At 42.4% G+C, this 25736-nt stretch overlaps 1 protein-coding gene and 1 long non-coding RNA gene across 7 annotated transcripts in view; one reads left to right on the top strand and one right to left on the bottom strand.

Moving 5' to 3' along the window:
- Positions 1–4288: 4288 nt before the first annotated feature.
- Positions 4289–5417, bottom strand: LOC126084829 (uncharacterized). 2 transcript variants are annotated; one of them, XR_007519073.1, is made up of 3 exons: positions 5392–5417; positions 4675–4788; positions 4289–4335 (listed from the first exon to the last, which is right to left on the bottom strand). It is a non-coding gene; the product is annotated as an uncharacterized LOC126084829 (long non-coding RNA). The 2 variants fall into 2 exon arrangements; XR_007519074.1 differs by lacking the exon at positions 5392–5417 and adding an exon at positions 5354–5379.
- A 125-nt stretch (positions 5418–5542) lies between these two features.
- Positions 5543–25736, top strand: part of STARD9 (StAR related lipid transfer domain containing 9) — a 105703-nt gene continuing 85509 nt past the window's right edge. For all 5 annotated transcript variants that reach the window (XM_049899740.1, XM_049899751.1, XM_049899746.1 and 2 more), the window contains exons 1-2: positions 5543–5863; positions 7707–7823. In XM_049899740.1, coding sequence (XP_049755697.1) covers positions 5771–5863; positions 7707–7823 — 210 coding nt within the window. In that variant the 5' untranslated portion in view covers positions 5543–5770. The remainder of the gene's footprint in view (positions 5864–7706; positions 7824–25736) is intronic.

Genomic DNA, 25736 nt, shown 5'->3' with positions numbered 1-25736 from the left:
ATGGAGGCAGATCGCCAGGTCTTTCTCCTGAGGAGCTGCTGGGTGGGTTTTACCTGGCATTGTTTGGATTAGCAGTCAGGCACTTAACCGTTGTACCACCATGGCCCCTTACAGTGAATTTAGGGATTGGTAAATTGTTAATGGAGCCTGCTACCATAAAGATTCACAGCTGTGGAAACCCTATGGCGCAGTTCCACTCTGTCCTACAGGGTGACTATGAATCAGAATGGACTCGATGGCAGTGGGTTTTGGTTTTGTGTACTGGGCCAAGGATACCCCTGTGTTGCTGAGCCTGATTTCTAAGGTATAGTTAGGAGCATAGGCTTTGGGTTTACATCTCAGCTCTGCTACTGCTTGCTGTGTGACTGGACAAGTTATATAACTTCTCTCAGTTTGAGCCCTCATCTGTAAAAACGAGGATATGTTAGGAAGCTGCTAGGAAGGTATGTTAGGACTGCATGAGGGGAAATACAATATGTATTACATCTACTGTTATGGATTGAAGTGTGTCCCTCAAAAATGTATGTCAGCTTGGCTAGGCCAGGATTCCCAGTATTTTGTGATTGTCTACCATTTTGTCATCTGATGTGATTTTCCTATGTGTTGTAAATCCTACCTCTATGATGTTAATGAGGCAGGATTAGAGGCAGATATGTTAATGAGGCAGGACCCAATCTACAAGATTAGGTTGTATTTTGAGTCAGTCTCTTTTGAGATATAAAAGAGAGAATTGAGCAGAGAGACAGGGGGACCTCCTACCACCAAGAATGAAGAACCAGGAGGTGAGAATGTCTTTTGGCCCCAGGGTTCCTGCGCTGAGAAGCTTCTAGACCAGGGTAAGACCTTCCCCCAGAGCAGAGAGAGCAAGCCTTCCTATGGTGCTGGCATCCTGAATTCGAACTTCTAGTACCCTAGACTGTGAGAATAAATTTCTGTTTGTTAAAGCCATCTATTTGTTGTATTTCTGATACAGCAGCACTAGATGACTACAACACCTACATAGAGGTACTCAGTAAATGGTGACTACAACACCTACATAGGGGTACTCAGTAAGTGGTGACTGCAACACCTACATGGAGGGTACTCAGTAAATGGTGACTGCAACAGCTACATAGAGGGTACTCAGTAAATGGTGACTGCAACACCTACATAGGGGTACTCAGTAAGTGGTGACTGCAACAGCTACATGGAGGGTACTCAGTAAGTGGTGACTGCAACAGCTACATGGAGGGTACTCAGTAAGTGGTGACTGTAACACCTACATGGAGGGTACTCAGTAAGTGGTGACTGTAACACCTACATGGAGGGTACTCAGTAAGTGGTGACTGTAACTCCTACATGGAGGGTACTCAGTAAGTGGTGACTGCAACAGCTACATGGAGGGTACTCAGTAAGTGGTGACTGCAACACCTACATGGAGGGTACTCAGTAAGTGGTGACTGCAACAGCTACATGGAGGGTACTCAGTAAGTGGTGACTGTAACACCTACATGGAGGGTACTCAGTAAGTGGTGACTGCAACAGCTACATGGAGGGTACTCAGTAAGTGGTGACTGCAACACCTACATGGAGGGTACTCAGTAAGTGGTGACTGTAACACCTACATGGAGGGTACTCAGTAAGTGGTGACTGCAACACCTACATGGAGGGTACTCAGTAAGTGGTGACTGCAACAGCTACATGGAGGGTACTCAGTAAGTGGTGACTGTAACACCTACATGGAGGGTACTCAGTAAGTGGTGACTGCAACACCTACATGGAGGGTACTCAGTAAGTGGTGACTGTAACACCTACATGGAGGGTACTCAGTAAGTGGTGACTGCAACACCTACATGGAGGGTACTCAGTAAGTGGTGACTGCAACAGCTACATGGAGGGTACTCAGTAAGTGGTGACTGTAACACCTACATGGAGGGTACTCAGTAAGTGGTGACTGCAACAGCTACATGGAGGGTACTCAGTAAGTGGTGACTGCAACACCTACATGGAGGGTACTCAGTAAGTGGTGACTGTAACACCTACATGGAGGGTACTCAGTAAGTGGTGACTGCAACAGCTACATGGAGGGTACTCAGTAAGTGGTGACTGCAACACCTACATGGAGGGTACTCAGTAAGTGGTGACTGTAACACCTACATGGAGGGTACTCAGTAAGTGGTGACTGTAACACCTACATGGAGGGTACTCAGTAAGTGGTGACTGTAACTCCTACATGGAGGGTACTCAGTAAGTGGTGACTGTAACACCTACATGGAGGGTACTCAGTAAGTGGTGACTGTAACTCCTACATGGAGGGTACTCAGTAAGTGGTGACTGTAACACCTACATGGAGGGTGCTCAGTAAGTGGTGACTGCAACACCTACATGGAGGGTACTCAGTAAGTGGTGACTGTAACACCTACATGGAGGGTGCTCAGTAAGTGGTGACTGCAACACCTACATGGAGGGTACTCAGTAAGTGGTGACTGCAACACCTACATGGAGGGTACTCAGTAAGTGGTGACTGTAACTCCTACATGGAGGGTACTCAGTAAGTGGTGACTGTAACACCTACATGGAGGGTGCTCAGTAAGTGGTGACTGCAACACCTACATGGAGGGTACTCAGTAAGTGGTGACTGTAACACCTACATGGAGGGTACTCAGTAAGTGGTGACTGTAACACCTACATGGAGGGTGCTCAGTAAATGGTGACTGCAACACCTACATGGAGGGTACTCAGTAAATGGTGACTGTAACACCTACATAGAGGGTACTCAGTAAGTGGTGACTGTAACACCTACATGGAGGGTACTCAGTAAGTGGTGACTGTAACACCTACATGGAGGGTACTCAGTAAGTGGTGACTGTAACACCTACATGGAGGGTACTCAGTAAGTGGTGACTGTAACACCTACATGGAGGGTACTCAGTAAGTGGTGACTGTAACACCTACATGGAGGGTGCTCAGTAAATGGTGACTGCAACACCTACATGGAGGGTACTCAGTAAGTGGTGACTGTAACACCTACATGGAGGGTACTCAGTAAGTGGTGACTGTAACACCTACATGGAGGGTACTCAGTAAGTGGTGACTGTAACACCTACATGGAGGGTGCTCAGTAAATGGTGACTGCAACACCTACATGGAGGGTACTCAGTAAGTGGTGACTGTAACACCTACATGGAGGGTACTCAGTAAGTGGTGACTGTAACACCTACATGGAGGGTGCTCAGTAAATGGTGACTGCAACACCTACATGGAGGGTACTCAGTAAGTGGTGACTGTAACACCTACATGGAGGGTACTCAGTAAGTGGTGACTGCAACACCTACATGGAGGGTACTCAGTAAATGGTGACTGTAACACCTACATAGAGGGTGCTCAGTAAATGGTGACTGCAACACCTACATGGAGGGTACTCAGTAAATGGTGACTGCAACAGCTACATAGAGGGTACTCAGTAAATGGTGGCTGCAACACCTACATGGAGGGTGCTCAGTAAATGGTGACTGCAACACCTACATAGAGGGTACTCAGTAAATGGTGACTGCAACAGCTACATAGAGGGTACTCAGTAAATGGTGGCTGCAACACCTACATAGAGGGTACTCAGTAAATGGTGGCTGCAACACCTACATGGAGGGTGCTCAGTAAATGGTGACTGCAACACCTACATGGAGGGTACTCAGTAAATGGTGACTGCAACAGCTACATAGAGGGTACTCAGTAAATGGTGGCTGCAACACCTACATGGAGGGTGCTCAGTAAATGGTGACTACAACACCTACATGGAGGGTGCTCAGTAAATGGTGACTACAACACCTACATGGAGGGTACTCAGTAAGTGGTGACTGCAACACCTACATGGAGGGTACTCAGTAAATGGTGACTGCAACAGCTACATAGAGGGTACTCAGTAAATGGTGACTGCAACAGCTACATGGAGGGTACTCAGTAAATGGTGACTGCAACAGCTACATAGAGGGTACTCAGTAAATGGTGGCTGCAACACCTACATGGAGGGTGCTCAGTAAATGGTGACTGCAACACCTACATAGAGGGTACTCAGTAAATGGTGACTGCAACAGCTACATAGAGGGTACTCAGTAAATGGTGGCTGCAACACCTACATGGAGGGTGCTCAGTAAATGGTGACTACAACACCTACATAGAGGGTGCTCAGTAAATGGTGACTACAACACCTACATAGGGGTACTCAGTAAATGGTGGCTGCAACACCTACATGGAGGGTACTCAGTAAATGGTGACTGCAACACCTACATGGAGGGTACTCAGTAAGTGGTGACTGCAACACCTACATGGAGGGTACTCAGTAAGTGGTGACTGTAACACCTACATAGAGGGTGCTCAGTAAATGGTGACTACAACACCTACATAGAGGGTGCTCAGTAAATGGCGACTACAGCACCTACATAGGGGTACTCAGTAAATGGTGACTACAGCACCTACATAGAGGGTACTCAGTAAATGGTGGCTGCAACACCTACATAGAGGGTGCTCAGTAAATGGTGACTACAACACCTACATAGGGGTACTCAGTAAATGGTGGCTGCAACACCTACATGGAGGGTACTCAGTAAATGGTGACTGCAACAGCTATGTAGAGGGTACTCAGTAAATGGTGACTACAACACCTACATAGGGGTACTCAGTAAATGGTGGCTGCAACACCTACATAGAGGGTACTCAGTAAATGGTGACTGCAACAGCTACATAGAGGGTACTCAGTAAATGGTGGCTGCAACACCTACATAGAGGGTGCTCAGTAAATGGTGACTACAACACCTACATAGGGGTACTCAGTAAATGGTGGCTGCAACACCTACATGGAGGGTACTCAGTAAATGGTGACTGCAACAGCTACATAGAGGGTACTCAGTAAATGGTGACTGCAACAGCTACATAGAGGGTGCTCAGTAAATGGTGGCTGCAACACCTACATAGAGGGTGCTCAGTAAATGGTGACTACAGCACCTACATAGGGGTACTCAGTAAATGGTGACTACAGCACCTACATAGGGGTACTCAGTAAATGGTGGCTGCAACACCTACATAGAGGGTACTCAGTAAATGGTGGCTGCAACACCTACATAGAGGGTACTCAGTAAATGGTGGCTGCAACACCTACATAGAGGGTACTCAGTAAATGGTGGCTGCAACACCTACATAGAGGGTGCTCAGTAAATGGTGACTACAACACCTACATAGAGGGTGCTCAGTAAATGGCGACTACAGCACCTACATAGAGGGTGCTCAGTAAATGGTGACTACAACACCTACATAGGGGTACTCAGTAAATGGTGACTACAGCACCTACATAGGGTTACTCAGTAAATGGTGACTACAACACCTACATAGAGGGTGCTCAGTAAATGGTGACTACAACACCTACATAGAGGGTGCTCAGTAAATGGCGACTACAGCACCTACATAGAGGGTGCTCAGTAAATGGTGACTACAGCACCTACATAGGGTTACTCAGTAAATGGTGACTACAACATCTACATAGAGGGTGCTCAGTAAATGGTGACTACAATACCTACATAGAGGGTGCTCAGTAAATGGCGATTACAGCACCTACATAGAGGGTACTCAGTAAATGGCGACTATTAACTGTGTGATGTGATGCGTGTAGCTTTTTTTGGAGACAGACATCTTAGTTATGGGGGCAGGAGTAGGAGACATTTTGTCTCACTAGCTCTGTTCGCTCCCATCCTCAGCTTCTCTTTTCTTGATTTAAAAAAAAAAGTAATGTTTCTTCTCATATATGGGTTTGGATCGTGTTTCTAGGGAGGCCAAAGATGGGGGAAGAATTATTGTGGAAGTTGATGGCAGAGTGGCAACAATCAGGAATTTAAAGGTAAGCCTGCATAGGGGAGGGAAGGGCATATAAGAGGGACTGTGGGAAGAGCCTGGACCAACCATAAAGCCAACAGGAAAACAGAATAGGAAAGAAGTGTAGGGGTTGTGGCTGCTGCGGTGTAAGTTCTATCAAACAGAGTGCAGCTATTTGGAAATTGGTTAGTAGCTGCTTTGAAAGTAAATACATGGGAGCCATGTCTAGCTTAACGTGTACTGGGTCAATCCATGTGTACGGTATTTAACTTAACTGACCACCAGTTATACTTCAGAGCCTTGGTAGTGCAGTGGTTGAGAGGTCATTGCTAACCAAAAGTTGGCAGTTGGAATCTACCAGCTGCTCCTTGGAAACCCTATGGGGTAGTTCTGCTCTGTCCTATAGGGTGACTATAATTGACTTGATGGCAACATGTTTGGCTTTCTGGTTTAGTTATACCTTGTCCAAGCCTCTCAATTGACAGCAGTTCATCTAGAGGTATTAGGGATTTTAGTAGGCATCTGCTAATGAGGATTCATTTTGGCCATGTGGAAATGAGGTCCAGGTGAGAGCCTTCAGATTCCAGAAGGGAGTTAGTCACTAGCTTAAGTCTTGTTAGAAGTTCTTTTTCACCAAAATGACTGAAGATTGAGTCACAATTGGACAAACACGGGGAACCTCCTTCTCCTGCTGCTCCCAGGGCTCATTTCCTCCATCCTGTTCCTCCAATCACCAGGCCAGCAGAAGATGGAAGGGCTTACACAACACTTTCTAGGCCTTGGGAGTGGAGAGAAACAGAAGTTGGCCATGTGAGTACTGCAGTAGTCAGCTTATAGGTGGTACTCAGCATTCCTGAGAGCTGAGGAACCTGACTGGCAGGAGTGAGGGGTACCTGGACCCCAGGCCTCCAGCCATACCCACTCCTGTGTTGCTTCTGTGATGTGAGCTGTTCCTTTTATCAGTAGCTCTCTGCTAAAAGAGACCAGGACCTGCCAAACTTTCAACAGGAGCTCCCCAGGGACAAAGAACCTTTCATTCTTTGCTGTCTGTTGTTTATATCTCTGTTACCTGATCACTCCAGTTGCTTTGTTTTGGGAGTTCATATTTCTGGTTCTTAAGAATAAATCGTGGCCAAGATCAAACTCTAATCTGCCCGTTACACAACTCCCTGGCTCCTTATTCCCCCGAGGTCAGTTATCTACTAAGAACCTCTTAGTCATTCTGACAGCTTCATTCTTCTATAGTTTATGGTAGCTAGTACCCGGGATGGTATCTCTCTATCCAGGATCTAAATTTTAAATAGTGAGAAAAGGCATTTCTGTGGTTAATGCCATTCTGTCCAATACCAGAGGTCAGTGCAGTTTTAAGCCCTGGCTCTGCCCTCATCTACCTTGGGCAGCTGGATTGGTCCTGGCTCTTCTATCTAACCCAGTTTCTAATTCACTGGTATACACATCCCAGAGATCTCTGTGAAAGCCATAGGTTGATGGAGCCTTCAGGCCCAGAAGCTGAACTACCATGCACTCCCAGTATTCTCCTCAGAGATGCTTAGAGAAGAAATAATAGTGATAGAAACATGCGCAGAGAGAGAAGGGCTTTCTCTCCCAAGGTGCCCTATGACTCACATGGTCGGTTCACATGTAGGCACACCTAAGGGTAGGCAGACAAGTTTAGTTGTCTGGGATTATATTTGTACTTAATGAGATGAGGACAAAGGTTACCTGTTTTTATTCTTTTTCAGGTAGATACTGTAAACATGGACATGACCAGTCTGTATCTCTGTAGCTACAACAAAGAGGAATTAAGTACCTCTGACTGAATCCGATATTATAATAGAGATGACACTGGATCCTATGTTTGCTTTTAGGTGGACGATCGACCAGATGGCTTTGGGGACTCCCGGGAGAAGGTTGTGACATTCGGCTTTGATTACTGCTATTGGTCAGTCAACCCAGAGGACCCCCGCTATGCATCGCAGGATGTGGTAATAATCATTTATCATTTTTCCTTCGCTCTTCTCGGTTCTTTGGAATAGTTACTTATGGTATTTCAGTCAGAAGCTAGTGATGTTTTGGTCTGTGAAATAGTAGTAAGAGGTATCAGTTTCAGAAAGAGCAAAGGCGATAGGGAAAGACCTCTTGCTCAGTGCGTGGGAGTGGCTAGTGTCCCTTTAGGCTTAGGCCTCAGTGTGACTTAGAGGGGTACAAGTTAGTTCAGGTAGTGTTGTGCTCCTGTGGTGGGTGGATGGGTTCACCTTAAGTCAACACACACTTGGCTTCGTGATGTATGCAACAGAAGGGCCTAGGAATCCTAGAGGCTGGTATCCTCTTTTAGCCATACGGTGTGCTTGTGCCTCCCAGGCTGAATGTGAAAGGGCCAGACAGCTAGTCTGTCGGCCTGAAAGGTAAGCGGGGGGTGAAGTCCATTCATCTGAGATCTGAGGATCGAGAGGACCAGCCAAGGCTTTGCTGAAGCTGTTGGTCACCCTTTCTGGGTGTGGATGTAAAGTATGGGCAACCTAGGCTCTGGTAGTTCTGCTTAGCTCTCTCACAAGTTTCTGAGGCAGCAGGCCTGGCCAGGTGGGTCTGTAGCACTTCTCTCTGTTTCTATGAAGCAGTGGCATTGTTTGCCAGGTCAGATATTCTGGTTTGAGTACTGTCGAAGGTCATGTATTCAGTCCTCATGATTGCCAGCAAGCCTTGCCCCATTTAGTTCTGTGGTCACAAACAGTGGCCCTCACCCTGCCAGCCACCAAGGTACTCTCTGTGGAAATCCGTCCCTAAAATGAGAAAAGCCGTTTACTTGGCCATCGATGGGTCAATATCACCATACTTACATATAAAAGAATACTACAGGAATGTGTCCTTAGGAAATACCACTGGAAATACAAATATTTTGGGGGGGAATCCTGGGCAATCATTGCCCATCAGTTTATATACCTTTGAATAAAAAGTCAAAGTGTGTTTCTGCAAAGTATTTTAGTCTTTTGTGAAACTTCTTCTAATCATGACAAAGGAATAATTAATGTTATCAAGTCTGAGTGACTTAGAGGAGACAATACTGATTTTCTGCTGATACGGATTTCTAAAGATAATGATTGGATAGTAGTTTCCCCGTTCTTCCCTCCTGAGGGAAACTTGTGGGAATAAGTCCCTAGACCCCTGTGGGACCTGTGTCTCTGTGGCTCTCTTCTCCCATACGAGCACCCGACCTTCCTAGTCACATACGTGCTTGCTGTGAGTGCAGCAGGAGAGGGCGGTTGTAGGCATTATCTGGACTCTCTGTCCTTTGAATATGGGGGTACTGATAGGTCCAGGCTTGTCTTGTGGCCCCTGATTTTTATCCCAGCAAAGAGGATGGAACTCCTTCCACAGTCTGCTGTTGTGAAGATGGTAGTCTTTCTATTAGCAGAAAGTATGAATATTCTGATGGCTGTTTCAGTCCTGCCTGGCACCAGATGTGTTTTATACGTAAGAAGAATTCAGTATTTTGTGTGATATTTTATAGATCAATAATCTGGGAGGTTTGTGTGTGTGTGTGTGTGTGTGTGTGTAAAAACAAAACCAGGAAGCTTAGGTATGATTTTGGTGTGAGGCTCATGTTTTATATTTACATAGCTTAAATGTATACAAACAGTCTAGTGGAAGCCCAGAAGGTCATAGAGGAGGAGCAGAATATGATTCCTCTTCTGTTGCCTGATTTGAAGTTCAGTGGAAAGATCAAATGGAATCCAGACAGGAAGCCTGTGCAGAGAGAAAACCAATGTCTCCTGAGGTTTATTCCAGCTTGTTTATTAATTGTTTGAGGACTTCATTGGTCCCAAGGGTAGTCAGGACAGGAGAGAGAAGGAAGGGAACCTCTGTCATAGGCTGGGGGAGAACCAGAGGTCCCTGATGGTGGCAGGAGCCATGTCCACATGATCTGATCAGAGAGCCCTGTTGCTTGAACACTTACATTGGAACTGAGGCTTAACCCAAATTGCTGTGACTCAGACCATCAGAGGTAGGAGAGGCAGAATGCCATAAAATCATAGGACTTGTGGTGGGAAAGAATTTAGATGTCACCTAGTTCATCCTCTCCCAAAGTACAGAAACCGTCTTTACACTATTTGTGACTACTTTTTAAGGAGATCAGCTTTGTTGAGGTATAATTTATATACAGTGAAATTCACCCTTTTAGTGTCCAGTTTTATGAGTTTTGACAAATTCATATAGCCATGTAACTCACACCACAATATATAAAATAGTCTGTAACCCCCAAAATTTCTTCATGACCCTTTGTGATCCAACTCTCCCCCCACCCCCTACCGCTGGCAACTAAAGATCTGTTTTCTGCCCCTCTAGTTTTGTCTGTTCCAGAATGTCATTTAAATAGAATCATACAGTATGTAGCCTTTTGAGTCTGGCTTCCTTCGCTTAGCATAATGCATTTGAGATTTATCCATACTGTTGTGTGATTCACACCTTCTTTTTTTATTTATTTTATTTTATTATGCTTTAGGTGAAAGTTTACAGCTCAAGTTACTCATTCAGAAAGAAATTTATACACATACTGTTTGTGACATTGGTTGTTATCCCTGCAGTGTGACAGCACTCTCTGCCTTTCCACCTTGGGTTCCCTTTGTCCCTTTGCCTACTTTTCCTGTCCCTTCCTGCCTTCTTGTCTTGCTTTTGGATAGGAGCTGCCCATTTGGTCTTGTATATTTGATTGAACTAAGAAGCACGTTCCTCACATGTGTTACTGTTTGTTTTATAAACCAAAACCCAAACCAAGCCCTATGCCGTCAAGTCGATTCCAACTCATAGCGACCCTATAGGACAGAGTAGAACTGCCCCATAGAGTTTCCAAGGAGCGCCTGGTGGATTTGAACTGCCGACCCTTTGGTTCGCAGCCATAGCACTTAACCACTACACCACCAGTTTGTTTTATAGGCCTCTTTTTCTAATCTTAGTCTGAAAAGTGAGCTTCGGGAGTAGCTTCAGTTATGAGTTACCAGAGTATCCAGGGGCCATAGTCTTGGGGGTGTCTCCTGTCTCTATCAGACCAGTAAATCTGGACTTTTTTTCTGAATTTGAATTTTGTTCTACATTTTCTCCTGCTCTGGGACTATCTGTGGTCATCCCTGTCACAGTGGTTGGTGGTGGTAGCTGGGCACCATCCAGTTATTCTGGACTCACACTGGTGGAGGCTGTGGTACTTGTGGTCTTGTAGTCCCTTGGACCAATGTTTTCCTTGTGTCTTGGTTTTCTTCATTCTCGTTTACTCTGGGCCAGATGGGATCAGTAGCTATTATCTTAGGTGGCTGATGGCAAGCTTTTAAGACCCCAGACTGTGCTCACCAAAGTTGGGTGTAGAACATTTTCTTTTTGAACTATGTTATACCACTTAACCTAGATGACCCCTGCAACCATGGTCCCCAGCCCTCAGCCCCAGTAATTCAGTCCCTCAGAGTGTTTGCATATGTCTATGAAGCTTGTATGACTTTGCGTTGGTCAAGTTGTGCTGACCTCTATATTGTGTGTTGTCTTTTCATCCACCAAATTTAACACTATCTCGAACTAAAAAAAAAAAAAAAATTTTTTTTTTTAGTTAGTAATTTTCCCTTCCTGATCCTCTCTTCCCTCATAACCATCAAAGATTGTTTCTTTCTATGTGTAAACCTTTTCTTTTGTTTTTATAATATTGGTGTCATACAGTATTTCTCCTTTTATGATTGACTTATTTCATTCAGCATAATGCCCTCCAGATTAATCCATGTTGTGAGATATTTCACAGATTCATTATTGTTCTTTATCATTGCATAGTATTGCATTGTGTGTATGTACCATAATTTACTTATCCATTCATCTGTTGATGGGCACTTAGGTTGTTTCCATCTTTTTGCTATTGTGAATAATGTTGCAGTGAACATGGGTGTGTATATGTCTATTCTTCGGTAGGATATATTCCTAGAATTGTGATTGCTGGATGATATAGTATTCCTGTTTCTAGCTTTTTAAGTAATAATTGTTTTCCAAAATGGTTATACACATTTTACATTCCCACCAGCAGTGCATAAGAGTTTCAGTCTCACCACAACCTCTCCAACATTTGTTATTTTCTGTTTTTTTCATTAGTTTCAGTAATATTGGGGTGAAGTGGTATCTCATTGAGTTTTGATTTGCATTTCTCTAATGGCTGATAGTGAGCATTTCCTCAGGTGTGTGCTAGCCGCCTGAATGTCTGATAAAGTGTCTGTTAATATCCTTTGTCAGTTTTTTTTAATTGGGTTATTTGTCTTTTTGTTGTTGAGATGTTGAAGTACTCTGTAGATTTTAGAGATTAGACCCTTGTCGGATATGCAGGGCCTCTTTCCTTTCCATATAAAGTTAACGATTATTTTTTCTGTCTTGTTAAAGAATGCTGTTGTTCTTTGGATCAGGATTACATTATATGTATGGATCGCTTTGGGTAGAATTGACATTTTTACCATGTTGAGTCTTCCTGTCTATGAGCATGGTATGTTTTTCCATTTTGTAGGTCTCTTTTGGTTTCTTGCAGTAGTGTTTCATAGTTTTCTTTGTATAGGTATTTTATATCCCTGGTTAGATTTATTCCTAAGTATTTTATTTTTCAGCAGCTGCCATAAATGGTATTGTTTCTTGATTTTCTTTTCGAAGTTTTTTGTTGGTGTATAGGAATCCAGCTGATTTTTGAATATTGATATCCTAGCCTGCTACCCTTCTGACTGTTTATGTTATTTCCAGTAGTTTTCTTGTGGATTCTTTGGGGGTTCTTTATGTATAGGATCATATCATCTGTGAATAAAGATAGTTTTACTTTTCCCTTTCCAATTTCGATGCCTTTTATTTCTTGTCTTAGCGCTCTAGCTAGGACTTCCAACACAGTGTTAAAAAGGACTGGTGATAAAGGGCCTCCTTGACTTGTTCTTGTTCTCTGGGGTAATGCTTTCAGCCACTCTCCATTGAGAATGTTAGCTGTTGGTTTTACGTAAAACTGGTTGCTGTTGAGTCAGTGCTAACTCATAGCAACCCTATAGGACATAGTAGAACTGCCCAAGGAGCAGCTGGTGGATACAAAATGCCAGCCTTTTGGTTAGCAGCAGTAGCTCTTAACCACTGCACCAGGGGTCCTGGTTTTGTATAGATGCCCTTTATTTTTTTTTTTATTGTGCTTTAAGTGAAAGTTTACAAATCAATCAGTCCCACATACAAAAATTTATATACACCTTGCTATGTACTCCTAGATGCCCTCCCCGTAATGAGACAGCACAGTCCTCCTTTCTACCCTGTATTGCCTATGTCCATTGAGCCAACTGCTGTCCTACTCTGCCTTCTCATCTCACCTCCAGGCAGGAGCTGCCCACATAGTCTCATGTGTCCACTTGAGCCAAGAAGCTTACTCCTCACCAGTATCATTTTCTGTCTTATAGTGCAGTCCAATCCCTGTCTGAAGAGTTGGCTTCAGGAATGGCTCCAGTCTTGGGCTAAAAGAAGGTCTGGGGACCATGACCTGCAGGGTCCCTCTAGTCTTAATCAGACCATTAAGTCTGGTCTTTTTATGAGAATTTGAGGTCTGCATCCCACTGTTCTCCTGCTCCATCAGGGATTCTCTGTTGTGTTCCCTGTCAGGGCAGTCATCAGTTGTAGCCAGGCACCATCTAGTTCTTCTCGTCTCAGGCTGATGTAGTCTCTGACTTGTGTGGCCCTTTCTGTCTCTTGGGCTCATAATTACCTTGTGTCTTTGGTGTTCTTTATTCTCCTTTAGATGCCCTTTATTATGTTTATTACACCCTTTAGATGCCCTTCTATTCCTGTTTTGCTAAAAGTTTTTATCAGAAATGGGTGTTAGAATCACCCATAAGTACTGTGCTCTTTTAAAAAATCATCTGTATGAAGCCAAATGGTCAACATTTACTCTAAAACAAAAATGAGCAGGTAAAGGAGGGCAGGGAAACTAGATGAATGGAAATGGAACAACCGGAATGGAAATAATGAAAATGTCAACACATTGTAAAAAAATGTAACCAATGTCATTGAACCAAGTATAAAAAAAAAAAATAGATATTGTTAAATAGAAACCTAATTTTTTGTGTAAACTTTCACTGAAAACACAGTAAAAAAAAAAAAAACTTAATGGAATCCAGACTTACTAGACCCATGGAAACTGGAAGAACCCCTGAACCTAATGTCCTGAAATACTCTTTAAGCCCTGAACTGAAATTATTCCCTCAAGTAATCATTAACCAAACAACAGTTTGGCTCAATCAGTAAAGAATGTTTACATTTCTCATAGCCCTTTGTTAAAGAATTATCTATATGAGATCAGACTGACAACAGTAACTGTAAAACATAGATGAGAAGCTTAGGGAGCACTGAATCTAACTTAATAGTGGTGAAATAATTTGAATAGAGATAACGAGGATGATGATACAACATGAAGAATGTAACCTATGTCAATGAATTGTACATGTAGAAATTGTTGAATGGGTGTATGTTTTGCTATGAATATTTTCAACAAAAATAAAATATTTAAATTAAAAAAAAATCAGTGTTGGACTTTATCACATGCCTTTTCTGTGTTGATTGAGATGATCATGTCACAATGATATCCCTGGTTCCACATCCTCTTCTGAATCCAGCCTGAGTTTCTGGCAGTTCCCTGTCGATATACTGCTACAGCTGCTTTTGAATGACCTTCAGCAAAATTTTACTTGCGTGTGATATTAATGATATTGTTTGGTAATTTGTGCATTTAGTTGGATCACCTTTTTGGGCATAGGCCTAAGTATGGATCTCTTCCAGTCGGTTGGCCAAGTAGCTGTCTTCCAGATTTCTTGGCATACATGAGTGAGCACTTCCAGCACTGCATCCGTTTGTTGGAACATCTCGATTGATATCCTGTCAATTCCTGGAGCTTTGATTTTCACCAGTGCCTTCAGTGCAGCTTGGACTTCTTCCTCCAATACCATTGGTTCTTGATCATATGGTACCTCTTGAAATGGTTGAATGTCGAACAATTTAAATTTTTTGATAGGATGCTGAATTCTTCTGGCCAGAATTTTGTTAAAAATTTTTGCATTTATATTTATGAGAGATATTGGTCTGTAAGTTTCTTTTTTTCTGGTGTCTTTGCCTGGCTTTGTGTCAGAGTTATGCTGCTTTGTAAAATGAATTTGGGAGTATTCCTTCCTTTTCTATGCTCTGAAATAGTTTGAGTAGTACTGGCCTGAGCTCTTCTCTGAATGTTTGGTAGAATTCTCCAGTGAAGCCATCTGGGCCAGGGCTTTTTTTGTTGGGAGTTTTTTTATTACCTCTTCAGTCTCTTGTTATGGATCTGTTCCGATTTTCTATCTCAGTTTGTGTTATTTTAGGTAGGTAGTGTCTTTCCAGGAATTTGTCCATTTGCTTTAGGTTCTCAATTTGTTGGAGTACAGTTTTTCACAGTATTCTATTATGATTCTTTTACTTGAGCTGAGCCTGTTGTAATGTCCCCCATCTCATTTCTTATTTGGATTATTTGCATTCCCTTATGTTTTTCTTTTGTCAGTTTGGCCAATGGTTTGTTTATTTTGTTGATCCTTTCAAAGAGCCAACTTTTGGTCTTGTTGATTCTGTCTATTGTTTTTCTGTTCTGTTTAATTTATTTCTGCTCTAATCTTTATTATTTCCTTTCTTCTGGTGGCTGCACGCTTCTTTTGCTGTTCTCTTTGTATTTGTTCGAGCTATAGTGCTAGCGTTTTGATTTTGGCCCATTTTTTAAAAAATAATTTTTATTGTGCTTTAAGTGAAAGTTTACAAATCAAGCCAGGCTCTCATACAAAAACCCATATTGCTACATACTCCCAATTGCTACACACTCCCAATTACTCTCCCACTAATGAGACAGCCTGCTCTCTCCCTCCACTATCTCTTTTCATGTCCTTTTCGCCAGCTTCTAAACCCCTCTACCCTCTCATCTCCCCTCCAGGCAGGAGATGCCCACATAGTCTCAAGTGTCCACCTGATCCAAGAAGCTCACTCCTCACCAGCATCCCTCTCCAACCCATTATCCAGTCCAATCCATGTCTGAAGAGTTAGCTTCGGGAATGGTTCCTGTTCTGGGCCAACAGAAGGTCTGGGGGCCATGACCACTGGGGTCCTTCTAGTCTCAGTCAGACCATTAAGTCTGGTCTTATGAGAATTTGGGGTCTGCATCCCACTGCTCTCCTGCTCCCTCAGGGGTTCTCTGCTGTGTTCCCTGTCAGGGCAGTCATCAGTTGTAGCCAGGCACCATCTAGTTCTTCTGGTCTCAGGATGATGTAGTCTCTGGTTCATGTGGCCCTTTCTGTGTCTTGGACTCGTAATCACCTTGTATCCCTGGTGTTCTTCATTCTCCTCTGATCCAGGTGGGTTGAGACCAATTGATGCATCTTAGATGGCTGCTTGCTAGCATTTAAGGCCCCAGACACCACTCTTCAAAGTGGGATGCAGAATGTTTTGTTAATAGATTTTATTATGCCAAGTGACTTAGATGTCCCCTGAAACCATGGTCCCCAGCCCCCTGCCCCTGCTACACTGGCCTTCGAAGCATTCAGTTCATTCAGGAAACTGCTTTTGGTTGAGTCCAATTGTGCTGACCTCCCCTGTATTGTGTGCTGTCTTTCCCTTCACCTAAAGTAGTTCTTATTTACTATCTGATTAGTGAATGCGCCGCTCCCACTCTCCGTCCCTTCCCCCTCTCGTAACCAGTAAAAGAATGTTTTCTTCTCAGTTTTAAACTATTTCTCAAGTTCTTGTAATAGTGGTCTTATAAAATATTTGTCCTTCTGCAGCTGACTAATTTCACTTAGCATAATGCCTTCCAGGCACCTCCATGTTATGAAATGTTTCACAGATTCCTCACTGTTCTTTATTGATGTGTAGTATTCTATTGTGTGAATATACCATAATTTATTTATCCATTCATCCATTGATGAGCACCTTGGTTGCTTCCATGTTTTTGCTGTTGTAAACAGTGCTGCAGTAAACATGTGTGTGCATATATCTGTTTGTGTAAAGGCTCTTATTTCTCTAGGATATATTCCAAGAAGTCGGATTGCTGGATCGTATGGTAGTTCTATTTCTAGTTTTTTAAGGAAGTGCCAAATCGATTTCCAAAGTGGTTGTATCATAGAAGTGTTCCACAGCCTCTCCAGCATTTATTATTTTGTGTTTTTTGGATTAATGCCAGCCTTTTTGGAGTGAGATGAAATCTCATTGTAGTTTTGATCTGCATTTCTCTAATGGGTAATGATCGTGAACATTGCCTCATTTATCCGTTAGCTACCTGAATGTCTTCTTTAGTGAAGTGTCTATTCATATCTTTTGCCCGTTTTTTAATTGGGTTATTTGTGTTTTTGCAGTATCATGTAGATTTTAGAGATCAGGCGCTGATCAGAAATGTTATAGCTAAAAACTTTTTCCCAGTCTGTAGGTAGTCTTTTTACTCTTTTGGTGGTCTTTGGATGAGCGTAAGTGTTTGATTTTTAGGAGCTCCCAGTTATCTAGTTTTTCCTCTACGTTCTTTATAATGTTTGTATAGTGTTTCTGCCACGTATTAGGGCTCCTAACGTTGTCCCTATTTTTTCTTCCATAATCTTTATCATTTTAGATTTTATATTTAGGTCTTTGATCCATTTTGAGTTAGTTTTTGTGCGTGGAGTAAGGTATGGGTCTTGTTTCATTTTTTTGCCGATGGATATCCAATTATGCCAGCACCATTTGTTAAAAAGACTGTCTTTTCCCCATTTAACTGTTTTGGGGCCTTTGTCAAATATCAGCTGCTCATATGTGGCTGGATTTATGTCTAGATTCTCAATTCTGTTCCATTGGTCCATGTATCTGTTGTTGTACCAGTACCAGGCTGTTTTGACTACTGTGGCGGTGTAATAGGTTCTAAAATTAGGGAAAGGAAGGCCTCCCGCTTTGTTCTTATTTTTCAGTAATGCCTTATTTATATGGGGCCTCTTTCCCTTCCATATGAAATTGGTGATTTGTTTCTCCATCTCATTAAAGAATGCCCTTGGGATTTGGATCTGAATTGTATTAAATGTATAGATCGGTTTTGGTAGAATAGACATTTTCATAATGTTAAGTCTTCCTATCCTTGAGCAAGGTATGTTCTTCCACTTATGTAGGTCTCTTTTAGTTTCTTGCCGAAGTGTGCTGTAGTTTTCTTTGTATAAGTCTTTTACATCTCTGGTAAGATTTATTCCTAAGTATTTTCTCTTCTTGGGGGCTACTGTAAATGGCATTGATGTGGTGATTTCCTCTTCGATGTTCTTTTTGTTGGTGTAGAGGAATCCAAGTGATTTTTGTATGTTTATCTTGAATCCCGATACTCTGCTCAACTCTTCTATTAGTTTCAGTAGTTTTCTGGAGGATTCCTTAGGGTTTTCTGTGTATAAGATCATGTCATCTGCAAATAGAGATACTTTTACCTCTTCCTTGCCAATCTGGATGCCCTTTATTTCTTTATCTAGACTAATTTCTCTGGTTAGGGCTTCCAGCAGAATGTTGAATAAGAGTGGTGATAAAGGGCGTCCTTATCTTGTTCCTGATATCAATGGGAATGCTTTCAGGCTCTCTCCATTTAGGGTGATGTTGGCTATTGGCTTTGTATAAATGCCCTTTACTATGTTGAGAAATTTTCCTTCTATTCCTATTTTGCTGAGAGTTTTTATCGTGAATGAGTGTTGAACTTTGTCAATGCCTTTTCTGCATCAATTGATAAAATAATGTGATTCTTGTCTTTTGTTTTATTTATGTAGTGGATTAAATTAATTGTTTTTCTAATGTTGAAGCATCCCTGCATACCTGGTATGAATTCCTCTTGGTCGTGGTGAATTATTTTTTTGATATTATGTTGTTGAATTCTATTGGCTAGAATTTTGTGGAGGATTTTTGCATCTGTGTTCGTGAGGGACACATGTCTATAATTTTCTTGTGGTGTTTTTACCTTGTTTTGGTATCAGGGATATGGTGGCTTCATAGAATGAGTTTGGTAGTATTCCATCCTTTTCTATGCTCTAAAATACCTTTAGTAGTAGTGGTGTAAACTCTTCTCTGAAAGTTTGGTAGAACTCTGCAGTGAAGCCTTCTGGACTAGGGCTTTTTTTTTTGTTGGGAGTTTTTTGATTACCTTTTCAATCTCTTCTTTTGTTTTGGGTTTCTTTAGTTGTTCTACCTCTGTTTGTGTTAGTTTAGGTAGGTAGTGTGTTTCTAGGAATTCATCCATTTCTTCCAGGTTTTCAAATTTGAGTATAGTTTTTCATAGTAATCTGATATGATTCTTTTAATTTCAGTTGGGTCTGTTGTAATATCGCCCATCTCATTTCTTATTCGGGTGTTCGGGTTATTTGCTTCCTCTCCTGTTTTTCTTTTGTCAGATGAATAGGTTTGTTCACTTTCTTTGTGGTTACCTTGAAATTTACCCTTATCTTCTGTCTTAGTTATCTGGTACTGCTATAACGGAAATACCACAAGTGGATGGCTTTAACAAAGAGACATTTATTCTCTTACAGTCTAGGAGGCTTGAAGTCTGTATTCAGGATGCCAGCTCCAGGGGAAGGCTTTCTCTGTCTTGTTGGCTCTGGGGGAAGGCCTTTGTCATCAATCTTCCTCTGGTCTAGGAGCATCTCAGCACAGGGACCCCGGGTCCAAAGGAGAAACACTGTTCCCGGCTCTGCTTTCTTGGTGGTAGGAGTTCGCCCCGTCTCTCTGCTCGCTTCTGTCTTTTATATCTCAAAAGAGATTGACTTAAGACACAGCCTAGTCTTTGTAGATCGAGTCCTGGCTCATTAAAATAACTAAAGAGCTTAGCCTTATTGTTTCCTCTCTGTAAGTGACTTTTTGTTTTTCTCAAGCTGCACTCGGGATTCATTCTTTGTCTTTGATTTTAGCAAGTGTGATTATGATGTCTTGGTGACTTTGTTTTGGGGTCTGTCCTATGTGTGGTTCGCTGAGTTTCTTGGATGGTCAGCTTTCTGTCTCTCATTATATTTGGGAAGTTTCCTGCCGGCAAATCTTCAACCGTCTACTCTGTTGTCTCCATTTTCCCCTCCTGTTCTGGAACTCTGATCATCTGCAGATTTTTGCTCTTAATTTTGTCCCACATAATTCTGAGGTTTTCTTCATTCTTTTTTCTAATTTTTCCTCAGACAATGTGGTGCCCATGGATTTGTCTTCAATCTCGCTGATTCTTTCTTCTTTGTTTCCAATTTGCTCCTGAAACCTTCTCTTAAGTTCTTCATTTCTGGAATTTTGTTGTTTATATTCTGGATTTCTAGTTGCTTTTTTTGTATGATTTCTATCTAATCATTTATTTATTTCAATGTTTTGTTCTTGTATTATTTTCCTGAATTCTTTTTCTTTTTCTGTGTTTTCCTTGATTTGGCTATGTTTTCATTTGTTTTGTCTGTGTTTTCCTTGATTTTGCCTGTTTTTTCTTTGGTTTTATATGTGTTTTTCTTGTTCTCTTTCTTAATCTCTTGGAGAGCCCTAAATATTAGTCTTCCGGATTCCATATCAGTAGTTCCACTGCCTTTCCTCCTACTGGAAGGTCATCTGATTCTTTATTTTGGTCACTTGCTGAAGCCGTCTTGTCCTGATTATTCATATGTCTTGATATTGTCTGTTGTCTTCGAGACATTAAGGTATTATTTTCTTTATTAATTGATTGTATGTTTGTTTATTCCTGCTTTTTTGGTTTGTTTTCATATGTCAAGGCAGGCTGGCCAGCTGTGTTTTGCTACTTGCTCACCTGTGGGCATGATAGTTCTCATCTCATTGCCGGGGGCGGGGGGTGGCGCAAGGCAGCAGCAGGTAGGGGAGCCCGCTTTGCTCTATGCTGGTTTTGTGAGGTGGCTGAGGACAGACTCGGTGGCTGCTATGTTTCTGGCATGTCCCAGTCCTTAGTGGTGACACACCTGAATAATAAACCAGGTGTCAACAACCATGGTCCACTAGAGGACGAGTCAACTACTGTAAGTTCTACTGATAGGCTTATGAAAATATGTGCCACAGTGATGATAATGATAATAGCAGCTTTATTATTAACTATTGATATAAATGTAGAGCATCTCATTTGCTCATTCCCCAAAATCTGTTGTTAACTGCAGTTGAGTCAACTCCCAACTCATGGCAACCCCATGCACATTGGAGTGAAGCGCTGTGTGGTCGTGTGCTCTCCCCATGATCACTGCAGATCAAACCATTGTGATCCATCAGGTTTCACTGGCTGATTTTCGGAAGTAGATTGCCTGGCCATTCTTCCTGGTCTGTCTTAGCGTAGAAGCTCCATTGAAATCTGTTCAGTATCATAACATGCAAGCCTTCATTGACAAACGGGTGGTGGCCGCTCATGTGGTACAATGGCCAGGAATCAAACCCAGGTCTCCCATGTGGAAGGTGAGAATTCTACTACTGAACCACCAATGCCTTGCAGAATCTTTTAGCTCTGTATTATTTACCCAGTTTTATACATAGTGACACCAGGGCACAGAAAACTTACAAGACTTGCCCCCAATCACTTAGCCAGTAAGTGGTGGAACAGGGATTCAAATCCAAGACTGTTCAACTCTAAAGTGTTTAGCATTTCCAAAAAGTAAAAAAAAAAAAAAAAAGTGTTTAGCCTACTAGTGGCCTGCTAGTCTGTTTACATATATTATCTGATTTAATCCCTTCAATAAGCCAAAGAAGTAGAAGATTTTCTTTCTCTTTTATAGTTGAGGAAGCTTAGGTTTCGAGAGGTTACATGATCTGCCCAGCGTCACACAGTAAGAAGTGAGTCTTGAATATGAACACAGGATCGTGTGAATGCAAAGTTCCTATTGCTCACTATGTTGTTGTTGTTGTTAGGTGCCGTTGAGTCAGTTCCAACTCATAGAAACCATGTGCACAACAGAACGAAACACTGCCCCATCCTGAGCCATCCTTACAATTGTTGTTATGCTTGAGCTCATTGTTGCAGCCACTGTGTCAATCCACCTCGTAGAGGGTCTTCCCCTTTTCCGCTGACCCTGTACTCTGCCAAGCATGATGTCCTTCTCCAGGGACTGATCCCTCCTGACAGTGTGTCCAAAGTATGTAAGACACAGTCTCGCGATCCTTGCTTCTAAGGAGCATTCTGGCTGCACTTCTTCCAAGACAGATTTGTTTGTTCTTTTGGCAGTCCATGGTATATTCAATATTCTTCGCCAACACCACAATTCAAAGATGTCAACTCTTCTCCGGTCTCCCTTATTCATTGTCCAGCTTTCACATGCATAGGATGCGATTGAAAATACCATGGCTTGGGTCAGGCGCACCTTAGTCTTCAAGGTGACATCTTTGCTCTTCAACACTGTAGAGAGGTCCTTTGCAGCAGATTTACCCAATGCAATGCGTCTTTTGATTTCTTGACTGCTGCTTCCATGGCTGTTAATTGTGGATCCAAGTAAAATGAAATCCTTGACAACTTCAGTCTTTTCTGTGTTTATCATGATGTTGCTCATTGGTCCAGTTGTGAGCAAAAATCCTCACAATTGCTCACTATACTCTAGTGTAAAAAGAGAAACTGGGTTGAGGGGCAGGATAGGGAAAAAGGAAGAGATGGAAAATTGGGATAGAGGAGAGAGGGTGTGGAGAGGTAGGGACCATATCACCTGTCTTGTCCATTAGCTCATGACCCGGGTGTCATCAGCTCCCCATTCTTAAAGCAGGTCATTATTGGTCTAAATAGTGTGTTCAGATTTTGTTAAAATTTGCACTGAAGCTTTTTCCCAGTATTGGCCTATTTTGTCTAACTTGAGTATTAAACTAATCTACTTCTGTTCTGAAGTTAGGCCTGAATTTACATTCCAAAATGGTCACTTATTAGCTGGCTTACTTGGAACAAATTACCTTACCTCTCTGCGTCATAGTTTCCAGAATAGGGATTTTAATATACACCTCAGAGTTAGTGGGAAGGAAATGTAATAATTTTGTAAAGCACCTAGCCCAGTGCTTGACAGCTAGGAGTTGAATGAAGGAATGAATGAGTGCTGTGGTACTAGAGAAGCAAGGTCCATACTTTTTTCTAAGAGCTGAACTGGATTTGAAAATCTCTTTTCTGGTTTGATTGTGATCCTTTCTGGGACCAGCATGCTCCACTTGGAAAACTAGCTTCCCTCCCTCTTCCTGGTCAGGAACATGTGTTGGAGCAGGCGTTCTCAGCTCAAGCGTATTGTGTTTGGGTGATTGCGTGTTTGTAAAACTTTCCATGTGGACCATTAGCTCAGCTTTACCCAGCAAGGACTGTAAGTAGCTGTTTCAAAACAAGTGCCTCCTGAGTCAACAAAAACCATGTCCAGGAACAAAAAGCTACCCAGCCCTTTGTGGAAAGTAATTGCTTCTATTCTCCTGGGGGTCTTTATTTTAAATGGTCTGTTACTTGGCTAAAGCACAATACCAAACAAAACATTTGTAGCTTTTTCAGATAAAAACTCACGTGAGTGAGCAGGAGATTTCCTTCCACAACCACTGAATCCAAAACTGAGTTAATAGCAATAATATGATTGTGTTTCTTGTTGTTTTAATATTTGTTTTGTCTTCTCAATACACTGAACACCAAACACCATACAGAGGATATCCACTGCCTGGTTACCCTCAAAGAGTTCTGAAAGAGAGAGAGAGTGAGTGAGAGAGAGAGAGAGCGAGTGTGTGTGTGTGTGTGTGTGTGTGTGTGTGTGTGTATGTTACAGATTCTTTTGTGAATATTTTTTCAGCTCTCCTGGACTTCAACTTGAGGATGTCAGGAACTTGGAGAGGTTTCAGAGACACCCCTCCCCCCCCACACGATTAAAGGACTAGACTACAGGAACCAAGAGGAAAGCCACTATCAGTGTAGTACACATCGCAGGCATTCTGCATGTGATTATTTAAGGAAGGAATGTTGGTCTGGAGACAGGAAGACAGAAGTGGTAATATGTTCCACACATACAGAACATAGTGCGTTTTACAGTTCACGGAGCATGGGAGCCAGCTGGTTTTCATTTCCGTTAGGAAAAAAATAGGGGATTTCTAATTCAATTGCAGAAGATTGTACGTAATTAGGATATAATAAATAACTTGTATAGAACTTTTGAATTCTGATATGGGTAGCTAAAAAGTTTGACTTTAGAATTCCAGAATGTTAATATTGGAAGAAATGCCAGAGACCATTCAAGCTACTTATTTTAAAGATTAAAAAACAAAACTGAGGCCCAGAGAGACAAAAGAACAGTTATAGAAATAATTTTTTTCTTTTCACCTGGCCCAGAATTGTACTTGATGTGGCAGGAAATGCCTGTTGCTTATTCTAGTGACAGGGGCCATAAAGTGTAGCACAAAGGTCCCAGTGAATTAGGAAATGTCCTGCTTTCACAAAATTCTAGGAAAAGATCTTGTGCTTTATACCACACCTCTCTCTGGCTCTAAATCATCCCAATACTCAGTGGAGATGAGAAGTCGCACTATAATCGTGTGGTAACATGGGGTAGTACTAGGTTCCTATTATTCTGGGTTCTCTAATGTTAGCAGGCTGTGCTAAGACACTTCTCGCACAGAAGCAGCATTTCTGTCTGGAGTCCCCAACCCATTACAAGATGGAGGCAAGAGATCTGTTAATGCTGCCTCGGAAAATAAGTGGGGTGAGAAAGCAAGGAGGAGCGTGACCCTCACTTCTTTGGTGCCTCACTTCTTTTGTATCTCCTGAACCTGGAGTTTGAGTGAGGGCTTGGGGGAAAGAGTAAAGAAGGCGAAAGGGTCACCAAAACTGAGGCAGGACCTCAGAGGAGCAAGAGGAGAGGGAAACATGAAGAAGAAGATGAGGGGTGGGCAGATACTGTGAGGATTATATCACTTCACAGTAGAAATTTTCTCCATCTTAGGGATGGGAAGAGGTTCAGATAGGTTGAATAGCTTGCTTAAGGTCACACAACCAAGTGATAGAACCAGCATTCAAACCCTCAGCTCTGAGACTCCAAAGTCCAAGCTCTCAATGCTACCCCAGACAGCCCTACTTATTTTTGTATTTCTAGTGCTGCACATCTTAAATGATCAATTAGTAGTCATTGGATTAATGATTTAATTAATGGTTGGTTGGACGAGAGACAAGATAGGACTTTGTGTTCCTGAATATGGCTGCCTCTTCCCAGGTCTCGTGGTTTGCCTAAGTTAGAGAACCAGTGATGCCTGTGAGTTTCTGTGTGAGTGTCCGCTTTCCCTACTGCATGTATGTCCTAGGGGCACTGGGGAGTGTGTGGGCGGCAAAGCACTTTCTCATGAATATTTGCAGAGCTGTATACATTCCATCACTAGTGCTGTTTCTTCCCAACCAAGACGGAGATAGAAGTGAAAGGGAGAGAAGTTCATAAGAAAAAGCCTTTTTGTGCAATAATTGGATGGGGCTTTGCAGGCCTGAGCGGGGGAAGGGGAATTGCCAAGTGTTTCGTTTCAGCCTGTCCCTCTGCCAGCAGCACAGCTGCTCAGCTCCACAAGCATGTCCATGGCTGGATTTTAAAGGAGTAAGGTCATTCTTTTGGCTTCATGTAACTCATTCTCCCCCTCTCTAGAAACTTGATTGTAAATCTCTGAAGAGTAGCTTTCAGAGTCAGAAAAGAATCTGAAGGACAGAGATCCTTGACCCTTATTGTTTGCTGCCAGTGCCAAATGCCAGTACAAAAGCGAACAGTGGAAACTAGAGAAAACTTAAAATACAAAAGCTTATTTGGATTGTTTTTCTTTGTGAGTCTAAGGATTACAGAAATTTCTGGTCATCCTTGAGAAGTCTAGGCTGGAGGGAGGTTATCTGTAGAGGAGGCATGCCCAAAGCTTGCTAGTTGTTTGCCCAGGGTCCCCGGGGCCACCTAAACATAATA

The sequence above is a fragment of the Elephas maximus genome, chromosome 10 (assembly GCF_024166365.1).
Source record: "Elephas maximus indicus isolate mEleMax1 chromosome 10, mEleMax1 primary haplotype, whole genome shotgun sequence".
Classification (NCBI taxonomy): Eukaryota; Metazoa; Chordata; class Mammalia; order Proboscidea; family Elephantidae; genus Elephas; species Elephas maximus.
Note: the sequence above shows the minus strand (reverse complement) of the source record. Positions and strands in the feature narration are given on the sequence as shown.